At 50.2% G+C, this 19,580-nt stretch overlaps 1 protein-coding gene across 3 annotated transcripts in view; it reads left to right on the forward strand.

Moving 5' to 3' along the window:
- The window catches only part of KMT2B (lysine methyltransferase 2B), a 72,676-nt gene that overhangs the window by 26,819 nt on the left and 26,277 nt on the right, over nucleotides 1-19,580 (forward strand). For all 3 annotated transcript variants that reach the window (XM_053266990.1, XM_053266991.1, XM_053266992.1), the window contains 12 exons: nucleotides 153-266; nucleotides 654-816; nucleotides 1,303-1,543; nucleotides 6,527-6,582; nucleotides 12,616-12,864; nucleotides 14,612-14,706; nucleotides 15,337-15,435; nucleotides 16,499-16,612; nucleotides 17,131-17,277; nucleotides 18,072-18,167; nucleotides 18,301-18,418; nucleotides 19,455-19,568. In XM_053266990.1, coding sequence (XP_053122965.1) covers nucleotides 153-266; nucleotides 654-816; nucleotides 1,303-1,543; nucleotides 6,527-6,582; nucleotides 12,616-12,864; nucleotides 14,612-14,706; nucleotides 15,337-15,435; nucleotides 16,499-16,612; nucleotides 17,131-17,277; nucleotides 18,072-18,167; nucleotides 18,301-18,418; nucleotides 19,455-19,568 — 1,606 coding nt within the window. The remainder of the gene's footprint in view (nucleotides 1-152; nucleotides 267-653; nucleotides 817-1,302; nucleotides 1,544-6,526; nucleotides 6,583-12,615; nucleotides 12,865-14,611; nucleotides 14,707-15,336; nucleotides 15,436-16,498; nucleotides 16,613-17,130; nucleotides 17,278-18,071; nucleotides 18,168-18,300; nucleotides 18,419-19,454; nucleotides 19,569-19,580) is intronic.

The raw sequence follows: 19,580 nt of genomic DNA on the forward strand, positions 1-19,580 counted from the left end.
TATGTCTATTAACAAGTCTCTGGGATAACAGCTGCAAGCTGTTCCACCCCCACCCCATATCCCCAAACACCCAGTTGCTTAGCATTCTGTTACAGTGGGGAGGTGCTGGGTGGAAATCCCAAATCCATCACCCTTGTGTCTTTTCCCTTTAGGGGTGTCATACCATCAAGGCTGACGCTTTTGACATTCCAAAGGCCCAGAGCGAGCAGGAGGCAACTTCTGAACCCAAAGCAGCAGGAGAAGACAGGAAGGAGGCCAGAAAACAGGTAACTGGCAGTATGTGTAGTGGGTAGCCAACCTTGGCTTCTGGAGCAATGGGCCATCTAGAGAGGCAAGTAAAGAGGCATGTGGATCTTGGCCTGCTCAGCCTGTGCTGTGAGAGGCTTTTGGGCAGGGGGGGGGGGAATTGTCTTTCTCTGCCTTCCTTTAGGTCAGGGCTGCACAACTTCAGATGTTGGACTACAACACCCATCATCCCTGACTATTGGCCACTGTGGCTGGGGATAATAGGAGGCTGTAGTTCAAAAGCAGCTGGGGGGCCAAAGTTGTGCCACCCGGCTGTGAGTGGTAGGGGTCTCCTGGGAAGTGAGGCGTGTCAAGCCTCTGCTGCCTGTTGCTTGATAACCGCAGGTCCTCTTGCTTTCCCCTCACAGGGCCAGGAGTCTCCAGTCCAGGGCCCCCGCATCAAGCACGTGTGCCGGCATGCCTCGGTGGCCTTGGGCCAGTCTCGGGCCATGGTGCCAGAGGATGTGCCCCGCCTCAGCGCCCTGCCGCTACGGGAGAGGGAGGAGATTGCCGCGTCGCCCACCATAGAAGGTGAGGTTGGAGAGGAGAGGAGGCTAACCGAAAGCTCTGCTTCCTCCTATACCCCATGGCCTTGGCTAATGCTGATATTAATGAGTGGGTGGGAGGCCTTGTCGATCATTGGGAGGGGCCATAGCTCAATAGTCGAGGATATGTTTTGTGTGCGGAAGGTCCCAGGTTCAATCCTTGGCCTTGTGTCTAATAGCAGCCGGAGCATTTCCTGACATCACAGCCGCCCATCCAGTGACTTGGGAACAACCTCTTCGCAAAGAGGTAGCCAGGCTACTTTTGATTAAAAGTTTACTAAACACCAAGAGCGTTCTGTCTGTCAAAGTTAGATTCGCAAATGAACGAGTGGTTCTTGTGGTCTGATCCATTCCATCTTCGCTGAATGCATCTTTGCTCACGTGTGCAGAGACGTTTGGGGGAGATGCAAAGATGCAAGCACATTCACGGCGGCAGCCCTGTCATCGGTCTGACCATTTCCCTTTTCCGCAGAGACCTCCTCTGCCTCGGAAAGCGAGAGCGGCCACCAGAAGCAGGTGAAGGCGGACGCCGCGGTCAAAGCCGTGCCTCCCCCTGTGCGCCGCCACGTCTCCCACCACCATGTCAAGAAGAACCGGATGACTCGCTGTGGGAAATGCAAGGGTTGCTTGAAGCTTCAGGACTGTGGGGAGTGCATCAACTGCCTCGACAAGCCAAAGTTTGGGGGGCCAAACACCAAGAAGCAGTGCTGCGTGTGAGTGTGTGTCCGAGGTGTTCCCAGTTCTGACTCTGACATCATAATAAACCTCTTCCTTCAGTGCTGCCGGGGAACTAGAAGCCAGGACTTCAGGGCTCTCTTCCTAGCCGACAGGAGAGTGGTGTGGGTTCAGTGGTGTCACAGCACAAGCATCTAAGTTGGTTTGGGGTGCTGAATCTGGCGTCCAGAATTCCTTGGTGTTTGTTTTAAGTTTCTAGTGCTCAAGGCTGGTAAGGAAGGCTCAAAAGCATGTAGGCATTTGCCCAGATCTGGCTAGGAAAGATCCAGGCAGCCGAGCAGCCTCTAGACACTTCTTGGATCAGGAGCCATAACCATAAATCTGCACATTGGAGTGTGTAGCCGAGTGTCGGTGCTGCCTTTCTGCACTGCCTTGCCTTCAGTGGGGTGCACATTCAGATGTACGTTCTCATTCTCACTGCGCAGCACAACTAATCATGTGTACTCTCCTTTTAAGAGCACCACTAGAATCAGGGCAATTGTCTAGTGAAAGTCAGAAGTATCTGTGTGTGCGCGCACACACACATCTTATTAGAATTGCCAGTGATCAGAAGGTTGGGTTTTATCCTGTCCTTCCTCCTAAGAAGCTCGAGGACTGTGAATATGGGTCCCCACGTCTGGTTTTATGTTCACAAAAACCCTGGGGTTTTTTTGGCGGGGGCAGTTAGGCGGAGCTAGAATGATTGGCCCAAGGTCAGGGTGGATTGATCTAAATCATATTTAAATCACCTTGAGAGAACTTCAGTTTAAATCGCGGATTTAAATCATGTTACCCAATGATAATACTTAACAGTGGTGCAAATCTGATCACTAAGATGTTGATTCTCAGCTCGTTAGAGCATTTGCATCATCTAGGAGGGTAGACTTGCTGTGATTTTTTTTCAGTAACTTGATGGATATTTTTTTTACTAATTTAGGAAATCGTTCTGGCTTTTTATGTTACCGATACCTTTACTTGTTGCCTGTGTCAGACTGCCCTCCATTTCCTTGTTGCTGTGGTTACACTTAATATATCTTCCTTTTTACTCAGGGAAGGCAATTCTTTAAAGTATTCCCAGATAGAGTGTCTCTTACGTCCAGAAACTATGACAATTTTCTGAGGCGAAGAGTGGGGCACTATAGGAGGCTGTGTACTGAATAATGCCTTCTCTCTTTCTTGCCACTATTTTTCTCTGCCGCCTCCTTTTCTACGTCGTCTCTGTCTTTACTCCTTTGCGTTCACCCAGCCTCGCTACAAAATACCTGCCCTACTCTTCGGGCTGTTTCTTTGCACACATGACTCTAGTCTGCTTTGAAATGGACACTGAAAGTCCAGAAATTTCCAAGAGCAAGAGCTAGTAATTGCTGGGCAGATGAGATGTTTGTATGGAGATGAAACTGAAATGAATGCCTATGTTTAATTGGTAGGCAACTCAACGTGTATAATAGAAAGTTATTCTTAGGAGACTATAGGTATTAGTATAATGTCTATGATGAGATTTAGTTTTAACCATGTTTTTTAAACAAGAATTTGAAATTTAGGGTGTTTCAAAATTGATCTGTAGCCACCTAATGGCACAGCAGGGAAATGACTAGCAAGTCAGAGGTTGCCAGTTCAAATCCCCGCTGGTATGTTTCCCAGACTATGGGAAACATCTATATTGGGCAACGACAATATAGGAAGATGCTGAAAGGCATCATCTCATACTGTGCAGAAGATGGCAATGGTAAACTCCTCCTGTATTCTACCAAAGGCAACTATAGGGCTTTGTGGTCACCAGGAGTCAACACTGACTCGATGGCACACTTTTTACCTTTAAAATTGATCTACGATTTTTTAAAATAGACTTTTAAACTTTTTTTTAAAAATTGATTTTTATCCACCTTGGTGAGTTTCATGGCTGAGTGGAATTTGAACCCGTGTCTCCTTGCTTCTAGCGAGGTGCTCAGAGACTATACTACATGGTTCTCATCAGTGCCTCTTGTAGCTTCTCCCCCACCCCCCATGACTAACGGAAGCAGAATACATTATGTAAAACAAGCATATCTTTCTGAAATGCACTTAATTTGATGTATATAGGTCTCAGCAGCACTAGCTTTTCCTCATGGAGAATTTTGGTTACATTGTCAGATGAGCAAGATTGCTCCCACCATCTGTATGAGTGGGGCTACATTTGGCAGCCCAGCACTCGAACTAGAGTAGAGGGAACCCCTAGATCAGGCCTGTTCATTTTCGCCCACCTAGCTGTTTTTGGACTACAATTCCCATAATCCCCACCCACAGTGGCCAATAGCCAGGGATTATGTGAGTTGTAGGCCAGCATCTGCAAGAGGGCTGAAGTTGTACAGCCCTACCCTAGATTCTCCATTTGGAGTAAGTAAGGGCCGAATAAGAAGGAATATTGTATCTTAGACAACTGGGTGAATGGAATACAGTAAAGAAACAGCAAGAGGGCAAAGAGGAATGCCTGAAGGGGGGAAAGCCTTGTGATGGCGGGGCAGGAAGGGTGAGATGTCAGCTGGTCACTAACAACTTTCTCGTCCTCCATGCTGAACAAGGAACTGTCTCTGTGTTCCGGAGGCTAACGAGGGAAGGGATTCCTTAACACTTAGAATGTGAGGAAAGTTCCCCGTTCAGCGTTCTTGTTCATCCCACATGCAGGCAACAAAACAAACAAAGCCCTCTTCCTGAAACGTTAGTGAAAATGAACCAATTATTGCATTACATTTGAACAATAAAAAGCTGTACGCACATCCCTACAGCTAATCTGTATAGTCAGCCACCTGCATATTAACTTTTTGTATATATTGTTGCATATATGTGTCTGCCATAGCTTTTGACTGTGAAGAAAGGCTTCTGGTTTTGAGCCACACAAAAATACCCCCAAGCCTTATTTCAGATCAGAAGTCTTAGTAGCCTTCTTGGCCTAGATAGATGGAGCAAAAGGAGAAACGGAGCAATATTCCTTCTTTCAAAACTCTTGGAATCCCCTACTAGTTAAAATACTGGATGCAAGCTTCCAGGGCCATCCAAGGCCATAATAAGCAATGTAGAAACTGAGCAAGTTTATGCTGACCTGTTTCCCTAACCCGCCAAGTTATTACTGGGCATATTTCACCATTTGGCTGTAGGCACTGGTGGCCTATAGACCCAAACTAACTACCACTTAAGACGATTGCTTTTCAGTTCTCCTTAATGCCATTTCATGCCAGCCAGCCGGCTAACTTCTGAACTCATGGACTTCCCACCCAGGTCTGCCCAGCAGTTTTCTAGTGTCCTCCTAGGACAGGGCTGCATAACTCGAACCCTCTGTCTGTTGTTGGACTACAACTCCTAGCATCCCCAGCCACAGTGGCAAGTCAGGGATGATGGGAGTTGTAGTCCAACATCTGCAGGAGGGACAACGTTGTGCAGCCCTTTTCTAGGACAAGCAGTGTTCTGGTTTAGCTCTTTCAGTCTCGACTGAGTGTAAGTGCTGATGTGGAAGGGAAATGCATGTGGTTCATTTCACAAGAAGGATCTTCATCCCTGTGCTGGTCCAGGCCTTTCCTGGCATGGGGAGCTCAACAGTTCTGGTTTGCAGTTAGTTCTGAGCAGCTGCGGGCTGCTAAATGCATGAACAGCCCAGAACAAAGGAGCAGGTAATTTGAGAAGGCTAGACAGTAGTGGACAGAAACACAAGGAATAGTGTCCCTGGAGGAAAGCCTGAAGAGGTGCTTCGTAATCACTGAAGCCATGTTCCTCTCCTAGCTTTAGTCTTCACTGGAATAGTAAACAGATGCCAAGTTGTTCAGAAGTGAGCGTTTGCTGAAGGAGGATAGGCCTATTCATGGCTACTAGTCTGGCTGTAGGCGAACTCCAAGTTCCGCCTCTGAATACCAGTTGCAGGGGATCAACAGCAGGAGAGGGGGCATGCCTCCATCCGATGGTTGGGGTTTCCCAGAGGCATCTGGTTGACCACTGTGGGAAACAGGATGCTGGACTAGATGGGCCTTGGGCCTGATCCAGCAAGCCCCCTCTTATGTTCAATGTTGAGCAGGAGTGAGAATAGCTGGTCATCGGTTTCCTGCACTGGACCAGAAATCCACCAAGGTCCCGTCCAATACATATATTCTACAGCACAATTCCTTCAAGAAGCTCAAGACAGCAGGTGTGATGTGCCTCCCTATTTTTATGCTCTCAGCAATGCTTTTGAAAGGAGAGAAAAATCCCAAAGCTACAGAGCCGTGTGGCAATATCTCCGTCAGGACCAGCTAAAAGTAGTGAGCAGGCTTTTGAGCTTCCGGACTGATTCTTCAGGCTGGATACTGAGCAAAACCATGGGAAAGAGGAACATGCTAGATGTGATCTCGAAGCCATTCTTGATTTGGTCCCAGCAGTCCTCGGTGCAACCTTAAATCACTTACGTACCTAGCAAAGGCATATCAAAGCCTTCCTAACACCACCTGCAGTCCATTTTAAGACGACTATAGACTGCAGACGTTGGGGCTTCAACATCATGCTCTGCCTGTTCTGTTCTCTGTACTCCTAACTGTGTGTGGCTCAATATCCAGCCTGAAGGAAAGACAGTGACTGGCCCAAACTCATCCAGGAGGTTTTGTGGCTGAGCAAGGATTCGAACCTAGGTCTCCCGAATTTAAATCCTACTCTTTAGCTACTGCACCACACTGGCTGTAGGAGAAAGCATGTATCTCCGAGTTCTGATCAAGTTATGGCCCTTGCTCTGTTGCCTTGCATCTTGGGGATTTTTCCTTGCTCTAAGGGTTGGCCCTTTTCCCCTCTGCTACGCTTCAGTGTCCTGTTGGTCAGTGTTGTGGCCTCTGGGCTTACAGGTCTCGGCTTATATGATCAGGCTCCAACCTAGTCATATAGGCTTGGTGGCTGGCCATGGGTCAGAGCTTCTGCTGCTTCCTGACTCAGAGGTGTGAAGAGTCTGTATTGGGACAATTTCCCTGCTCTGATGATGTGTGTCTGGCTAACAGGTATCGGAAGTGCGACAAGATTGAAGCGCGGCGGGTGGAGCGGCTGTCTAAAAAAGGTAACAACTTGAGTATCTGTGGACTGGTGAACTGATGTCATGTGTGACTGAAGGTTGCCTGTGTGACTGTGCAGCCTGTCTGTGTGTGCATGTTTGCGTACATGGGTGTGTCCATTATATTTTCTACATGGCATTGGAACTCTTCCAACCGTTGAACTAGACTCCCCAGTTTTAATTGCAAGCACTTGATTTCTACTTTACATTGGGATGCATTGTTCACATTGTATTTGGTGGAACGTATTTTGCAAATGGCGCCAGTTCATGTAGGTTGCAATGTTATGCATTTTGTGCAGAAGCTGGAGTACAGCATCTAAACCTCTTGAGGACTGGGAGGAAGGGCTGAGGCTCATGGAAAACTGGGGGTGGAGAATGGAGTGTACCCATGGGAAAGCGGGTGGTTGCAGTACGGAAGGAAATCTTACTTCCTAAGCCCTGGATGCTCTGTTGGGGCGGAGGGGGAAAGATGTTCTTGTTTCGTTTATTTTCCCTTTTTTAACCTGCTCAGGGAATTGCCAATGCACTCTGATTCTCTCCCCCCACCCCCATTTTTATGAGAGCAAGAAATGTGGGGTTTGTGTCAAGGGAAAGAAGAGATCTCCCCCCGGCCCAGACTCTGTGTGCAATACTTGTGTTAGCAGACACACTCTATATTGTTGTGGATTAATTGCAGTCCAGATACTCTGCTGAGGTGGCTCCAAGTTTGAGGCCACTGGACCCTGCCCTCCTGTGGCAGGCATTTTGACCTCTCTCTGGAGCATCTCCTGCACTGCCTGGAGCAGAGCCAACATTCCAGCCTGCACCCCGGAGCAGGTTTCCAAAAGATCTTGAATGGTCTACTCCAGTAGACGTGCCTGAGGATTGTGAGAGCAGCATGCCTGCAGGGGTGCAGATTTCCTCCCCCTTCCCCCCCTCCGCCCGAACATTTGAGGAGTTCCTCCCCTCATTTCACTCAACTCTCCCCTGCCAAGTAGTGTTCCCTCTAACAGGGGTTTCTGTATGATGTTCACTACAACTCCCAGCATCCTCAGCTACAGTGGCCTTTGGCTAGGAATTCTGGGAGTTGTAGTCAACATCTGGGAATCCCTGTTAGAGGGAACCCTGCTGCCAAGCAAACCTACCACTCCATACCTTCAGACCCCCCTCAAAGTGTCTCTCCTTTCTCCCTCTGCTCACCCCCCCCCATTTAAGTGGTGAGTGACTCCTCAAGCTTTTCCTCCGTCTGCACCCTTGTATGCATGAGTTTCCGGGGCCACAGTACAGCCCCTCCTTTGAATTCTGAACATATTTGAGACTTTATTATATTTGGAAGAACATATTTGTAAAATCATGATTGTTTTATTTTCACTTTTAGTTTGCCTCTGAGGAAGAGCCTGTTGGCTCGAAACGCATCAGGCATGTACGATTTTATTGGAGCGTTGCATAATAAAAATCCTTTCAGCACAATGGGGTCTGCCCCTCTTTTCCTCTGGTCTGCATCAGGGCGGTTTTTCTTGCCCCTCTTTTTGTGTGTGTGGGCTCCTCCTCTCGCAGCTCAAGGTGTGCCCATGGTGAGGCCGTGGAGGAGGCAGCATCCAGCCAGAAGGAACCAGCTGGGTTGCCCTTGCCTGGGTCCTGAAATCACTCTGCCCATGGCCACATTCTTTTTACAGACCTTGCTTTTCATGTTGCTTGTTTACATTTGTAGCACGCCTGATCCTAAGGGTTGAGGGCAGGTAATATTCCTTGTCTAGAGAAAGAAATGCAAAGTCCTTGGATCCATGTGTGTTTTTTTAATGCTAGCTTGTTCAACTTCTAGAATTGTTACACGATTGTAACTTTACATGTTTCCTACATTACATAACTTTATAAAGCTCTTTTTCCTGCAATTTTGCATTTGAGTCCTTAACTTCTGAGTAAATGCCAGCTAGTGACCGGTCTTAATCTACTGCTGATTGTGGATTGACTGGGGACAGGGGTGTAGCTCGGTGCCAGAGCATCTGCTTTGCACACAGAAGGTCCCAGGTTCAATCCCTGACCTGTACAGAGTTGCCAAAAGATCCCTGCCTCCAACCTTGGAGAAGCCTCTGCTGGTCAGTGTAGGCACTACTGAGCTAGATGAACCCGTGGCCGGACTCGATATAAGGCAGCTTCTTAACATAAGAACATAGGAAGCTGCCATATACTGAGTCAGACCACTGGTCCATCTAGCTCAGTATTGTCTACACAGACTGGCAGCGGCTTCTCCAAGGTTGCAGGAATCTCTCTGAGCCAAATCCTTGGAGATGTTGTCAGGGAGTGAACTTGGAACCTAGATGCTCTTCCCAGAGCGGCTCCATCTCCTAAGACCCCTGTGGTACCCTCTGTGCTCACGACCCGAGTAGTGTCTGCAGACGTGATTCTTTTTGAGAGAGATTTGTGCCTGCTTTCCCCCTGGATTACTCTTTATGGTAAACCCCTCCTGTATTCTACCAAAGAAAACCACAGGGCTCTGTGGGTGCCAGGAGTCGAAATTGACTTAACGGCACACTTCATTATTTACACTTTACCTTTACCCCAACACTCTCACTTAATGTTGAGGAAAATGTGCCCTTCACTCTCAAGCTGGAACTCAAGGCATACATGAGTTTCCCAGGAAATCTCCCATCCAGGCATTGACCAGACCCAGTCCTGCTTAACTTCAGCAAGTTGACTGACTTATATGCCATCAGAGCATAGCCTTGTATTTTGGAGCCTCAGTGTCCCCATGAAACTCCATCCTCAGGTTGATCAGAACTGCTGCAGGATGTGGCTAGTAAACTTGAGGTCGTAAGCATGAATGGTCCCCTTTGCTAAGCAGGGTCCACCCTGGTTTGCATGTGAATGGGAGACTACATGTGTGAGCACTGTAAGATATTCCCCTTAGGGGATGGGGCTGCTCTGGGAAGAGCATCTTCATGCTTCTATGCAGAAGGTCCCAAGTTCCCTCCCTGGCAGCATCTCTAAGATAGGGCTGAGAGAGACTCCTGCCTGTAAGCTCGGAGAGGCCACTGCCAGTCTGTGTAGACCAGGGGTTCTCAACATTGGCTCCCCAGATGTTACTGGACTTCAACTCCCATAATCCTCAACCAAAGGCCACTGGGCCTGGGAATTATGGGAGTTGAAGTCCAATAACATCTGGGGACCCAACGTTGAGAATCTCTGATGTAGACAATACTGAGCTAGATGGGCCAATGGTCTGACAGTATATGGCAGCTTCCTATGGAGCCTCACTGTCCCCATGATACTCAGTCCTTGGGATGCTCGGAACAGCTGCCAGATGTGGCTAGTAAACTGAGTTCAAGGCTGAACTACTCCCCCCCCCCCCCGCAGGAGACATGATAGCAAGAGGAGGACACACATTTTGATGTTCACCCTGCCCTTTTGGCTTGGATCTTCCTCTGCCAGGGCCTTGCACTGCTCTGTGCCCATCTGCAAGACAAAGAGAAAGGTTGATAACCACATTCCTGACCCTTTTTTGTTGTTGTTGAATGAGGGCTTTAAAACCAAGCAGATCCTCCTAGCTATTGATCTGCCACTAGTGAAGCTGATCTGGTATGACCCCTGGCGTAAGCAAAGCTCACTGTGGTATGATCTCTCGCCTTCGAAGCTGGTGAGGGGCACCCACTGCAAACGGATCGCAGAATGACGCAGATCTTCTTCCATCATGTGTAACCATGCACAAAGCTGAAGTGTAGAGAGGACTCTTCCTCCCCTCTTCAAAGGCAGATTCTATAGGATCCAGCCACAGGGAAACATTAAACCTCTGAAAGCGAAAATTAAACCAGCAAATACCTGTCCCATGTGCTTTATATCACCTTGTCATTCGTACATCAACCCTGTAAGGTAGGTTAGTATGATTATCCCCATATTCCAGTGGGGGTAGGGTTGAGGCTGGAAAGAAGTGGCTTGCCTAAGGCCATCTAAGTGAGTTCATGGCAGAGGTGGAATTTGAACTGGGAATACTGATCCAGAGTCCAAAGTAAGCTCTGCAGGATAAAAGTGTGCGTGCGCGCGCGCATGCGAGGGAAAGTAACCACACTCGGCTAAGAGGTGAACTTTTCCATTTACGCACCGATCCCTTCTATAACTGTAAAAATAAGTAAGTAAGTAAATAAATAAATAAAATTCAGCCTGGCTGTTGGTCATGATGGCTGTGTAGAGCCTCCATGTTCAGAGGCAGTAGACCTGAATATTGGAACATAAGTGCAGGAGGGCTGTGGCCGCCGTGCCCTGCCTGTGAGCTTCCTAGAGGTTTCTGCTTGGTCACTATGAGGAGACAGGAAGTAGCCCTTGATGGACCAGCAGAGCTGTTCTAATGGTCTGCTGAGAAATCTTTTAAAGCTGGCCTCTCTTGCTGCAAGAGGTGGTCACTGGGGGAGCAATAGCAACTTGGGGCCTTGCTGGCCTCATTGCCTCCCCCCCCGCCCCCTTAGCAGTGGGGCTGGGGCAATGAGGTGGTGAATGTTATGAAGGGGCCTGGAAAAGCAGCTGGCCCCTGCTGGATGGAGGGAGAGCCTCCATTCAAGGGCAGAGGTGGGTGGAGTTGTGGAATACTGCAGGTAGCTCTGTGTCTGGGGAGGGGAGAGGGGAGGGGGTCTCTACCTGGCTTGGGATGAGGCCCTGGGGGAAGGGGAGGGAATGGCTCTTCAGGAAGAGGTGGGGCTGAGCTGGGGCTGGAGGGGGGGGCGGTGATTGTGCCCCGAACGGGGCTGAGCACAGCACAGCGAGTGTGAGAGAGAGGATGGCATCGCGGCCTGCAGACTGGAGAAATCCTGATGATGTGAGCAGCTATCTGGGAAGAGAGGCTGGGGGCCGGAGGGGTGGGGAGAGAGAGGAAGTTGGCTTTTTTGATCTGCTCTAGTGGCTACAGTGGCACTGGGTTTCAAATTCTCTGTGCTCAGCAGTGGGGTGGGGGTGAGGGTAGTTTCGGGGGACAGCCAGGAATTAGAGCAGGCCCAGTGTGCCAGGACATGGACATCTAGCTCTGCCCTGGACCCCCTTTCCCCTGGACCTGGCCTCCCCACCTTGCTGTGTTGCATTATTATGTGAGACTGTCTCTCCCCCCCACACTCCCCCCCCACCAAAAAAGAAGGGATTCTTGTAGCCTGTGTTTTCAGTCTGGGGCACAGCTCCAACGGTGGAGGCAGGGGAAATGATCAAGGGGAAGCCACTGGAGCGGTCGCTTCTGTAGCAAAGGCCCCAAGAAATCTGGTGGCATCTTAAAAGGGACAAAGTGGGCTCTGGTCCACGCAAGCGGGAAAGCTACTTAAGGGACTGACTCAATTCCTTTGAATTGTGCTGTAACGCAGGCTGTCGGGTGCACATTTACCTGAGCACAAGCCTTCTTGCTCCCAGAGGAACTTAACTTCCCAATAAACATGCACTGGTGGCTACGGCTTTGGAATCTTACATGCTGACCGGCTGGATTGGGGTGAAGGCCTACAAGGGGCTAGGCCAGCTCTGCAAAATAGCCATGGCGGCCATGGCTACTGCAATTGAGCCTCGCATCCCCTGTCCCCTCCACCTGGCCCTGGATCTCTTTGTATTGGAAATGAGATAGTTAACAGAGGCTGACACATTCTCCCTGGGCAAAGCAGCAATTTGCCAGCCTATTGAGAGAGGCTGGGTGGGCCCCAGCAGGGCCATTATGTCAGGATCGGCTGATCCTTCTGAGTCAGATTCCTGGAGCCTGCTGGGGTCAGAGCAGTTCTTTCAAGGGCCAGGAAGAGGAGATGCCTCTAAGGTAAGTCAGTGATACCGAAGAAGGAGGTTTTGCCCCAGGCCCACCAGCAGTTTTGAACTTCAGGTAGATAATCAGTAAAGATAATGAGTAAAGCCCGGCTGCATTGGCCTGTGCTGCCTCAGAGACTCCAGTCTTCTGTCTTTTCCTCCCCCCACCTAGAGGTGCAAATGAGCCTTGCTAGTGTGCATGTGTTGGTGGGGAGGCTGAATGGCAGAAGCCGAGAGATCCTGATCCACCCACCACACCCCGTGGAGGCCGGCTGAGAGTTTGCTGACACATGCCTTTGTCTGCAGGCCGCACTGTGGTGAAGACCATTGTTCCCTGGGATTCGGAGGATTCCCAGGAGGAGTTCCCAGCCCCCTGGGAGGTGATGCTGGGGGCCACCGAGACGGCAGAACAAGACTCCTTGCTGCAACGCAAATCGGCCCGGCGCTGTGTCAAACAGAGACCCTCCTATGACATCTTCGAATCTTCGGACTCGGAGGACGCTGAGCCGGCGTCTGGGTCAGCCACACATCGCCGGAAATCCTCCCGGGATTCGGGTGAGACATGAATTTTGGGGTGCAGGTGTCCTTTCTGTAGGTAGCTGCGCCTGGCGATCTCAGGGATGACACTGCTGTGTCCTTCCGGCACATGCACAGGTGGGTGGTCATTGCCGTGGGCCGTGGCCGCCTGTGTTCAGGTTTTACATGGATTGTTATACAGAGCTGGCCTTTCTGCAGGGATGTTGTGTGTGCATGTGCAAAGTGGCCTTTATTCTACAGACCGGAAACCAAGTTGGCCCTGGACTGTCAAATGGTCTTATCCAGTAAGGAGCAAATGTTCCCAATGCCTGCCGTAGTTGGAGGGTTCAGAAGAGGGCAGCAGTGATGATGGTGGGTCTACAAACCACCTCCTATGATGAACGGTTGAAGGAGCTGGGTGAAGTCTAGAGAAGAAAAGACTGCCCAAGGATACAGGTTTTGGGTGGTATATAAATATGTTAAATAAAGGGGAGTATGATAGCTGTCTCCAAATAGAAGTAGGGTTGATGCATAGGAGGAGGAACAGCCTTGTTCTCTGTTGCTCCTGAAGGCAAGACTAGAACCAAGGGGATGGAACATAGGAAGCTGCCATATACTGAGTCAGACCATTGGTCTATCAAGCTCAGTATTGTCTTCACAGACTGGCAGCAGCTTCTCCAAGGTTGCAGGCAGGAATCTCTCTCAGCCCTCTCTTGGAGATGCTGCCAGGGAGGGAACCTGGAACCTTCTGCTCTTCCCAGAGCAGCTCCATCCCCTGAGGGGAATATCTTACAGTGCTCACTCTTGTAGTCTCCCATTCATATGCAACCAGGGCAGACCCTGCTTAGCTAAGGGGACAAGTCATGCTTGCTGCCGCAAGACCAGCTCTCCTCTGAAATGAGAATGCGAATATAAATATTTATACACCGCTTTTCAACAAAAGTTCCCAAAGCAGTCTACTTAGAAAGTGAATGAATAAATAGATAAGAAGGCTCCCTGTCCCCAAAGGGCTCACAGTCTAAAAAAAGAAACATAAAAGATAGGCACCAGCAACAGCCACTGGAGGGATGCTGTGCTGGGTCTGGATAGGGCCAGTTGCTCTTCCCCTGATCAATAAAGAGAATCACCACTTTTAAAAGGTGCCTCTTTGCTCCGTTAGCAGGGAGCTAACAAGGAAAGGACCAACAATTACATGGAAATGCATTTAGGCTAGACAATAGGCACAGTTTCCTAACTGTAAGAGCTGTTGACAGTGGAACTGTCTGCCTCATGCCACGATGGGATCCGCTTTGCAAGAGGTTTCAAAGACTGGGCAACTGTCTGTCAAGGATGCTTAGCAGTGTCCTGCACTGAGCAGGGGGTTGGACTCGAAGGCTGGACCGCCCCCAGCCTCAGAGGCAAGATGCCTCTCAATACCAGTTGCAGGGGAGTAACAGTAGGAGAGCGGGCATGCCCTCAGCTCTTGCCTGTGGGCTCTCCAGAGGCATCTGGTGGGCCACTGTGTGAAGCAGGATGCTGGACTAGATAGGCCTTGGGCCTGATCCAGCAGGGCTGTTCTTATGTTCTTATGCCTCCAAAGTCCCTTCTGACTCTGGAGGGTGCCCGGTAGGACTTCCATCTCCCTCCCCTCCCTTGCCATTAAATTAGCTCCCCTTTTTTGCAATCAAACAAGGCATGCGTCAACTCCCTGTGCTGTTGAGAAACAGAATAGATCCTTGTCTCCTTTGGGGACTGAATGAGAAAGTAAGTGCTTGTTAGACCTGTAATTCCCATCTCCCATTTCCAGATCTGCTTCCCATGGACTCCGAAGAGCAGAGTCGGCCCCGCAGAACCCCTCTCCAGCCTGTGGTGCAGCTCAAGGCCAGAAAGAGGCCGGAGAAGGTGAGTCTTGTGCAAGGGCTGAGTAGAAGAGAGCAGCTTCCTCTCCGAGGAGAACTTCAGATGGTGTGATGATATTGTGATGGGCTACTTGTTGTCCACCTGGAGGCTTTGGAATGTGTGTGGGTGGGCAGTCTCTGCCTGGGATGAAAAAGGACTGGACCCCAAAGCCCTAGTGTTAAGGGTTTGCTATGCCTTGTGCTCTTCAGCTGAGCTCTGCATTTGGGTGGGTCAGAACCGCCTTTGAATGCTGTTTGCTTTGGCACCCACATCTAGGCAGGATCCAGACGTAGCTCTTCCCTTCTGGCCTTTTGGAGGGCTGGGAAGAATCCATTTCAAAAATCCAATCCAATCCCAAAGCTGGATGGCTTTTGACTGTTGTGCCTTTTAGTTACTGGTTTTTTTTAAAAAATGTTATGTTTGTAAATAGTTTTGAGCATCAGGAAAGTAGTATCTAAATATGTCTAAACGAGGCAGAAATCTTCTTGGCCACGGTCCAATCACGGGAATGCTCTCCTTTCAAAATCCTGTTTCTTAATCCAGTTCCAAATGGATTCAGGCTTTGTCGCTTTTTAAAGAGAGAGTCCACATTTCAGACAGTTGTTTGACCTGCCATGTCCTTTGGTTCTCTAGGACATTCCCTCTTCTGGTGCTCTCCCGTCTATCTCCAATGGCTGGAACGGGAAACAGAAATCCACAGATGGTATCCACCGGCTCAGAGTTGATTTCAAGGTGAGGGGGAGAGAAACACCCGAGGCTGGAATAAGACATTGAGGTCATTCACACAATCAAAAACTGTGTTCTACCTGAGTGTGGGAACTGTGTGTGCTCCCAATTTTTGATTGTGTGAGTGCAAGGGAGGAGGAAAACCTGGGTCGAGAAGTGATTGGGTTCAAGGTTTTTCTTGTACCTTGCTTCCATAAACTGGAAATTGGGAGCACGCACAGCTCCCAAACCTGGGTAGAACAACAGTTTTGATCGTGTGAATGACCTCATTGTCCTAAATAAGCAGTTTGGCAAAAGTTCATTCTCTCTGGTGGAGGGGAAACCCCAAAGCCCTCTTTGTCCAATACTTTCCCCCATATTTGGTTTCCACTACTGTGGCAAGTTTGATAGAATGAACAGTCATCTGCAAATTAAACAGAAGAGATTTAAACCAGGGCTGTGCAATTTCAGCCCTCCTACAGATGCTGGACTACAACTCCCATCATCCCTGTCCTTTGTCCCCTGTGGCTGAGGATTATGGGAGTTGTAGTCAACAGCTGAATTAAACTGCGCTTTCGTCTCTTACCTCCCCCCGAGTTCAAATCCCCATTCAGCCATGAGACTAGCTGGGTGACTCTGGGCCAGTCCCTTCTCTCTCAGCCTAACCTACTTCACAGGGTTGTTGCGAAAGAGAAACTCAAGTATGTAGTATACTGCTCTGGGCTCCTTGGAGGAAGAGCGGGATATAAATGTAAAAATAATAAAATAATAATAATAAATAGGCTGAAATGGCTTTGCTGATGTTTATGTGCTGGTTGTAATTGGGATTTGCATGACACCATTATGTCAGAGATGTGTGGGTGGGGAAGTGCTTTTGAGCACGGGAGAGCTTGGAGGAGGAGAGTCCAGAGCAGTGTACCCTCTAATCTAAGTTGTGCAGCCCCAATCGACATGTGTGTCCTGCCACTGAGTTTGACAGCCCCTCCCGGGAGCTCAGTGGCCTCTGGACCTTTTCAGCTGGCTGATTCAGTGCCTGGGACTCCGAGGCCTCCCTTTCACTGCCACCTTTTCCTGCTTGGGTGTCTCCTAGGAGGACTGTGACCTGGAGAATGTCTGGCTGATGGGCGGCCTCAGCATCCTCACCTCGGTGCCCGTCTCCACACAGCTGGTGTGCCTGCTCTGTGCCAGCAAGGGCTTCCATCAGGTGGGCCCAGGGGATGTGGGGAGGGGTGCCTGGAGTCCTGCATCTCCTTGGGGAGGTGGGGGTGGGGAGAGGGGGATGGCGCATCTAGGGAATAGGAACATCGGCTGCCTTCTGCTGAGTCTGACTACTTGTCCCTCTCACTCAGTATCGTCTGCTCTGACAGGCAGCAGTTCTCCAGGGATTCAGGCAAGAGTCTCTCCCAGCCTTATCTGGAGATGCTACCAGGGATTAAGCCTAGGTCCGTCTGCGTGCAGAGCAGACGCTCTGCCCATGAGCTACAGCCTCCATCCCATAACGGGAGGGTGCCTGGATTCCTGCACCTAAGTGGAGGGGGGGGGTCATGATTGGTGGTGGGGAGCGGGTGATAGCTAGCCTCCCCTGCTAACTGAGCAGAGAGAAGCTGACCAATAAAACTTGAAATGGGGTGGGGCTTTTAATAGTGGTTCAAAAGCGATCTGGCTTTCAGGCTTCTGTGTACGGAGGCGGTCTGACACCCCGCTCTGCCATGTGCTTGGCAGTTTGTGTTCTGCCAGGTGTGCTGCGACCCCTTCCATGTCTTCTGCCTGGAGGAGGACGAACAGCCTCTGCCCGAGCAGGAGGAGAGCTGGTGTTGCCGCCGCTGCAAATTCTGCCACGTCTGCGGCCGCAAAAACAAGGCTTCCAAGGCAAGGAGGCATCAGTGGGGCGGGTGTGTGTGTGTGTGTGTCTTTGCGTCTTTGCAGGGGGTGGCTGGAACGATTGCCCTGCAACTCATATGGCCACGTAGGTTTCGTGGTTCCACAGACTGCACCACCCAAGCCCAGAAATGTGGCCGGAAGGTGGCGAATTCTGCATACCAAGTATCTTGGGGTGCTTTATTCTTCTTGATGGCAACACCTGACGAAATCTGAAGGCTGGCTGGGATTTGGGATGAGGGCCCGGCCGCCTTCCGGGTCTTTTTCTCTCTCGCCGAAGAAGAATTGGCTATGGGTCCTAAGCAGATATGTGCAAATGCATGTAATTTGCATAATGTATACAGGTTGCGTAATATGTCAGGTGCAGAATTTTTCTGCATCAAGAAGGAAGAGAATCCACAGCCCTGGTTATTACTGCTGGACTTGGTGCCAGGCTACATACAGAATCTCATGCCTGTTATGTGGTCCCTGCCTTGATGGCTCCCAGCTTTTGAATCTGCTGGAACAGAGGTGGTAGGTGGGGAGAAATGCCTGGATAAAGGAGAACGAATAGGCCGTAAGTGGTGCAGCGAAACGGAGGCCAGGAATGCCTCTTTGCTAAATAACTGGTCCCTGTTCAGCACTCTGGCTGCATCCGTGCATATCTGCTTTGTCGTCTTCTCCCCCGCCCAACCTCTCTGTGTTTCCCACTGGTTTTCCTTTGGCACCCTGGAGGTGCCTTGGGGTCCCCCTCCCCAAGCACAGGTGCTAACGGCTTGCCTCTTCTATTCCTCAATCTGCTGCAGCACCTGCTGGAGTGTGAGCGCTGCCGGAACTGCTACCACCTGGCTTGTCTCGGGCCCAACTATCCCACGAAACCCTTCCGTAAGAGGAAGGGCTGGGTAAGTGTCTCTCTGCAGGTGGCGAACCGTCGGCAGTCCAGGGCGACTCTCGCTGCACCCTTTTTGCCCCTGCAGGTGCCACCGTCCCCTCCCTCCCTCCTGGCTGCTAAGCTGTCGCCTTTGTCCTCTCCAGATCTGTTCGGCCTGCATCCGCTGCAAGAGTTGTGGGGCGGCTCCAGGGAAGAACTGGGACACAGAGTGGTCTAGTGACTACAGCTTGTGCTCTGCCTGCTCAGTGCTGTACAATAAAGGTGAGTGGAGGGGGGTCGAAACAGGACAGGTCTTTAGGTGGAGGCCGCTTCTGATGGCTGTAGGCTGCCTCCAGTGTGCCCTCTAACAGAAAATCCCCAATGATCTTGACTACAACTCCCGGCATTCTCAGCCAAAGCCCACTGCAGCTAGGAATTCTGGGAGTGGTATTCAACAGTATCTGGGATTCCCTCTTACAGGGAACACTGGCTGCTTCCATGGCGTCTGGATTACCAGCTGCAGGGAAGGTGCAGCAGGAGAGGGGGCTGGCCTTCATCTCCTGGTTGTGTGGCTTCCCAAGGCATCTGGTGAGCCATTGTGTGGAACTGGGTGCTGGATGAGATGGACCTTGAGCCTGATCCTACAAGACTCTTCTTCTTTGATGAGTTTTGGTTGTGTGGACTTGCCACGGAGGGCATGGGAGAGAGGAGTGTCGAAGAATCAGGCCTGCTCAACTTAGGCCCTCCAGCTGTGTTTGAACTACAACTCCCATAATCCCCAGCCACAGTGGCCCATAGCCGGGGATTATGGGAGTTGTAGGCCAGCATCTGCAGGAGGGCCAAAGTTGAGCAGCCCTGGTTAAGTGCATGCATATTATTGAGAGCAGCTAACGTTGACCAGGTGGATTCACATCTTTATACTCTTTCACATGCAGTCTTGGGTAACTAGCTGGTTTTAGACTACAACTCCCCTCATTCCCAGCCTTCGGCCATTGTGGATCGCTATGATGGGAGGTGTTGTCAAAAAAAGGGTGGGATTCACATGTTAATACTCTCTCATATGCAGCCTCGGGTAACTGGCTGTTTTTAGACTACAACTCCCATCATCACCATTCACAATGGCTGACGGCTGGGGGTTGATGGGAGTTGTATTCCGGAAACAAGACGTTTCTCCCAGACTACCCATCTGTGCATACCATGTGGCCCTCTTTTTGGAATGGGAAATGAATTTGTGGCGCTCTTGGAGGAGATGAGGGCCATCAAGTCTAATCTGACCTCCAAAGACAAAGTTCTGTTGGGTGGTTCTCGCCCTCTCCAGGTAACTACTGCCCAATCTGCTTGCACTGCTATGAAGACAATGACTACGAGAGCAAGATGATGCAGTGCGCAAAGTGTGATCACTGGGTTCACGCCAAGTGTGAGGGCCTCTCAGGTATGTCCTGGG

Source organism: Hemicordylus capensis, chromosome 7 (genome assembly GCF_027244095.1).
Source record: "Hemicordylus capensis ecotype Gifberg chromosome 7, rHemCap1.1.pri, whole genome shotgun sequence".
Taxonomy (NCBI): domain Eukaryota; kingdom Metazoa; phylum Chordata; class Lepidosauria; order Squamata; family Cordylidae; genus Hemicordylus; species Hemicordylus capensis.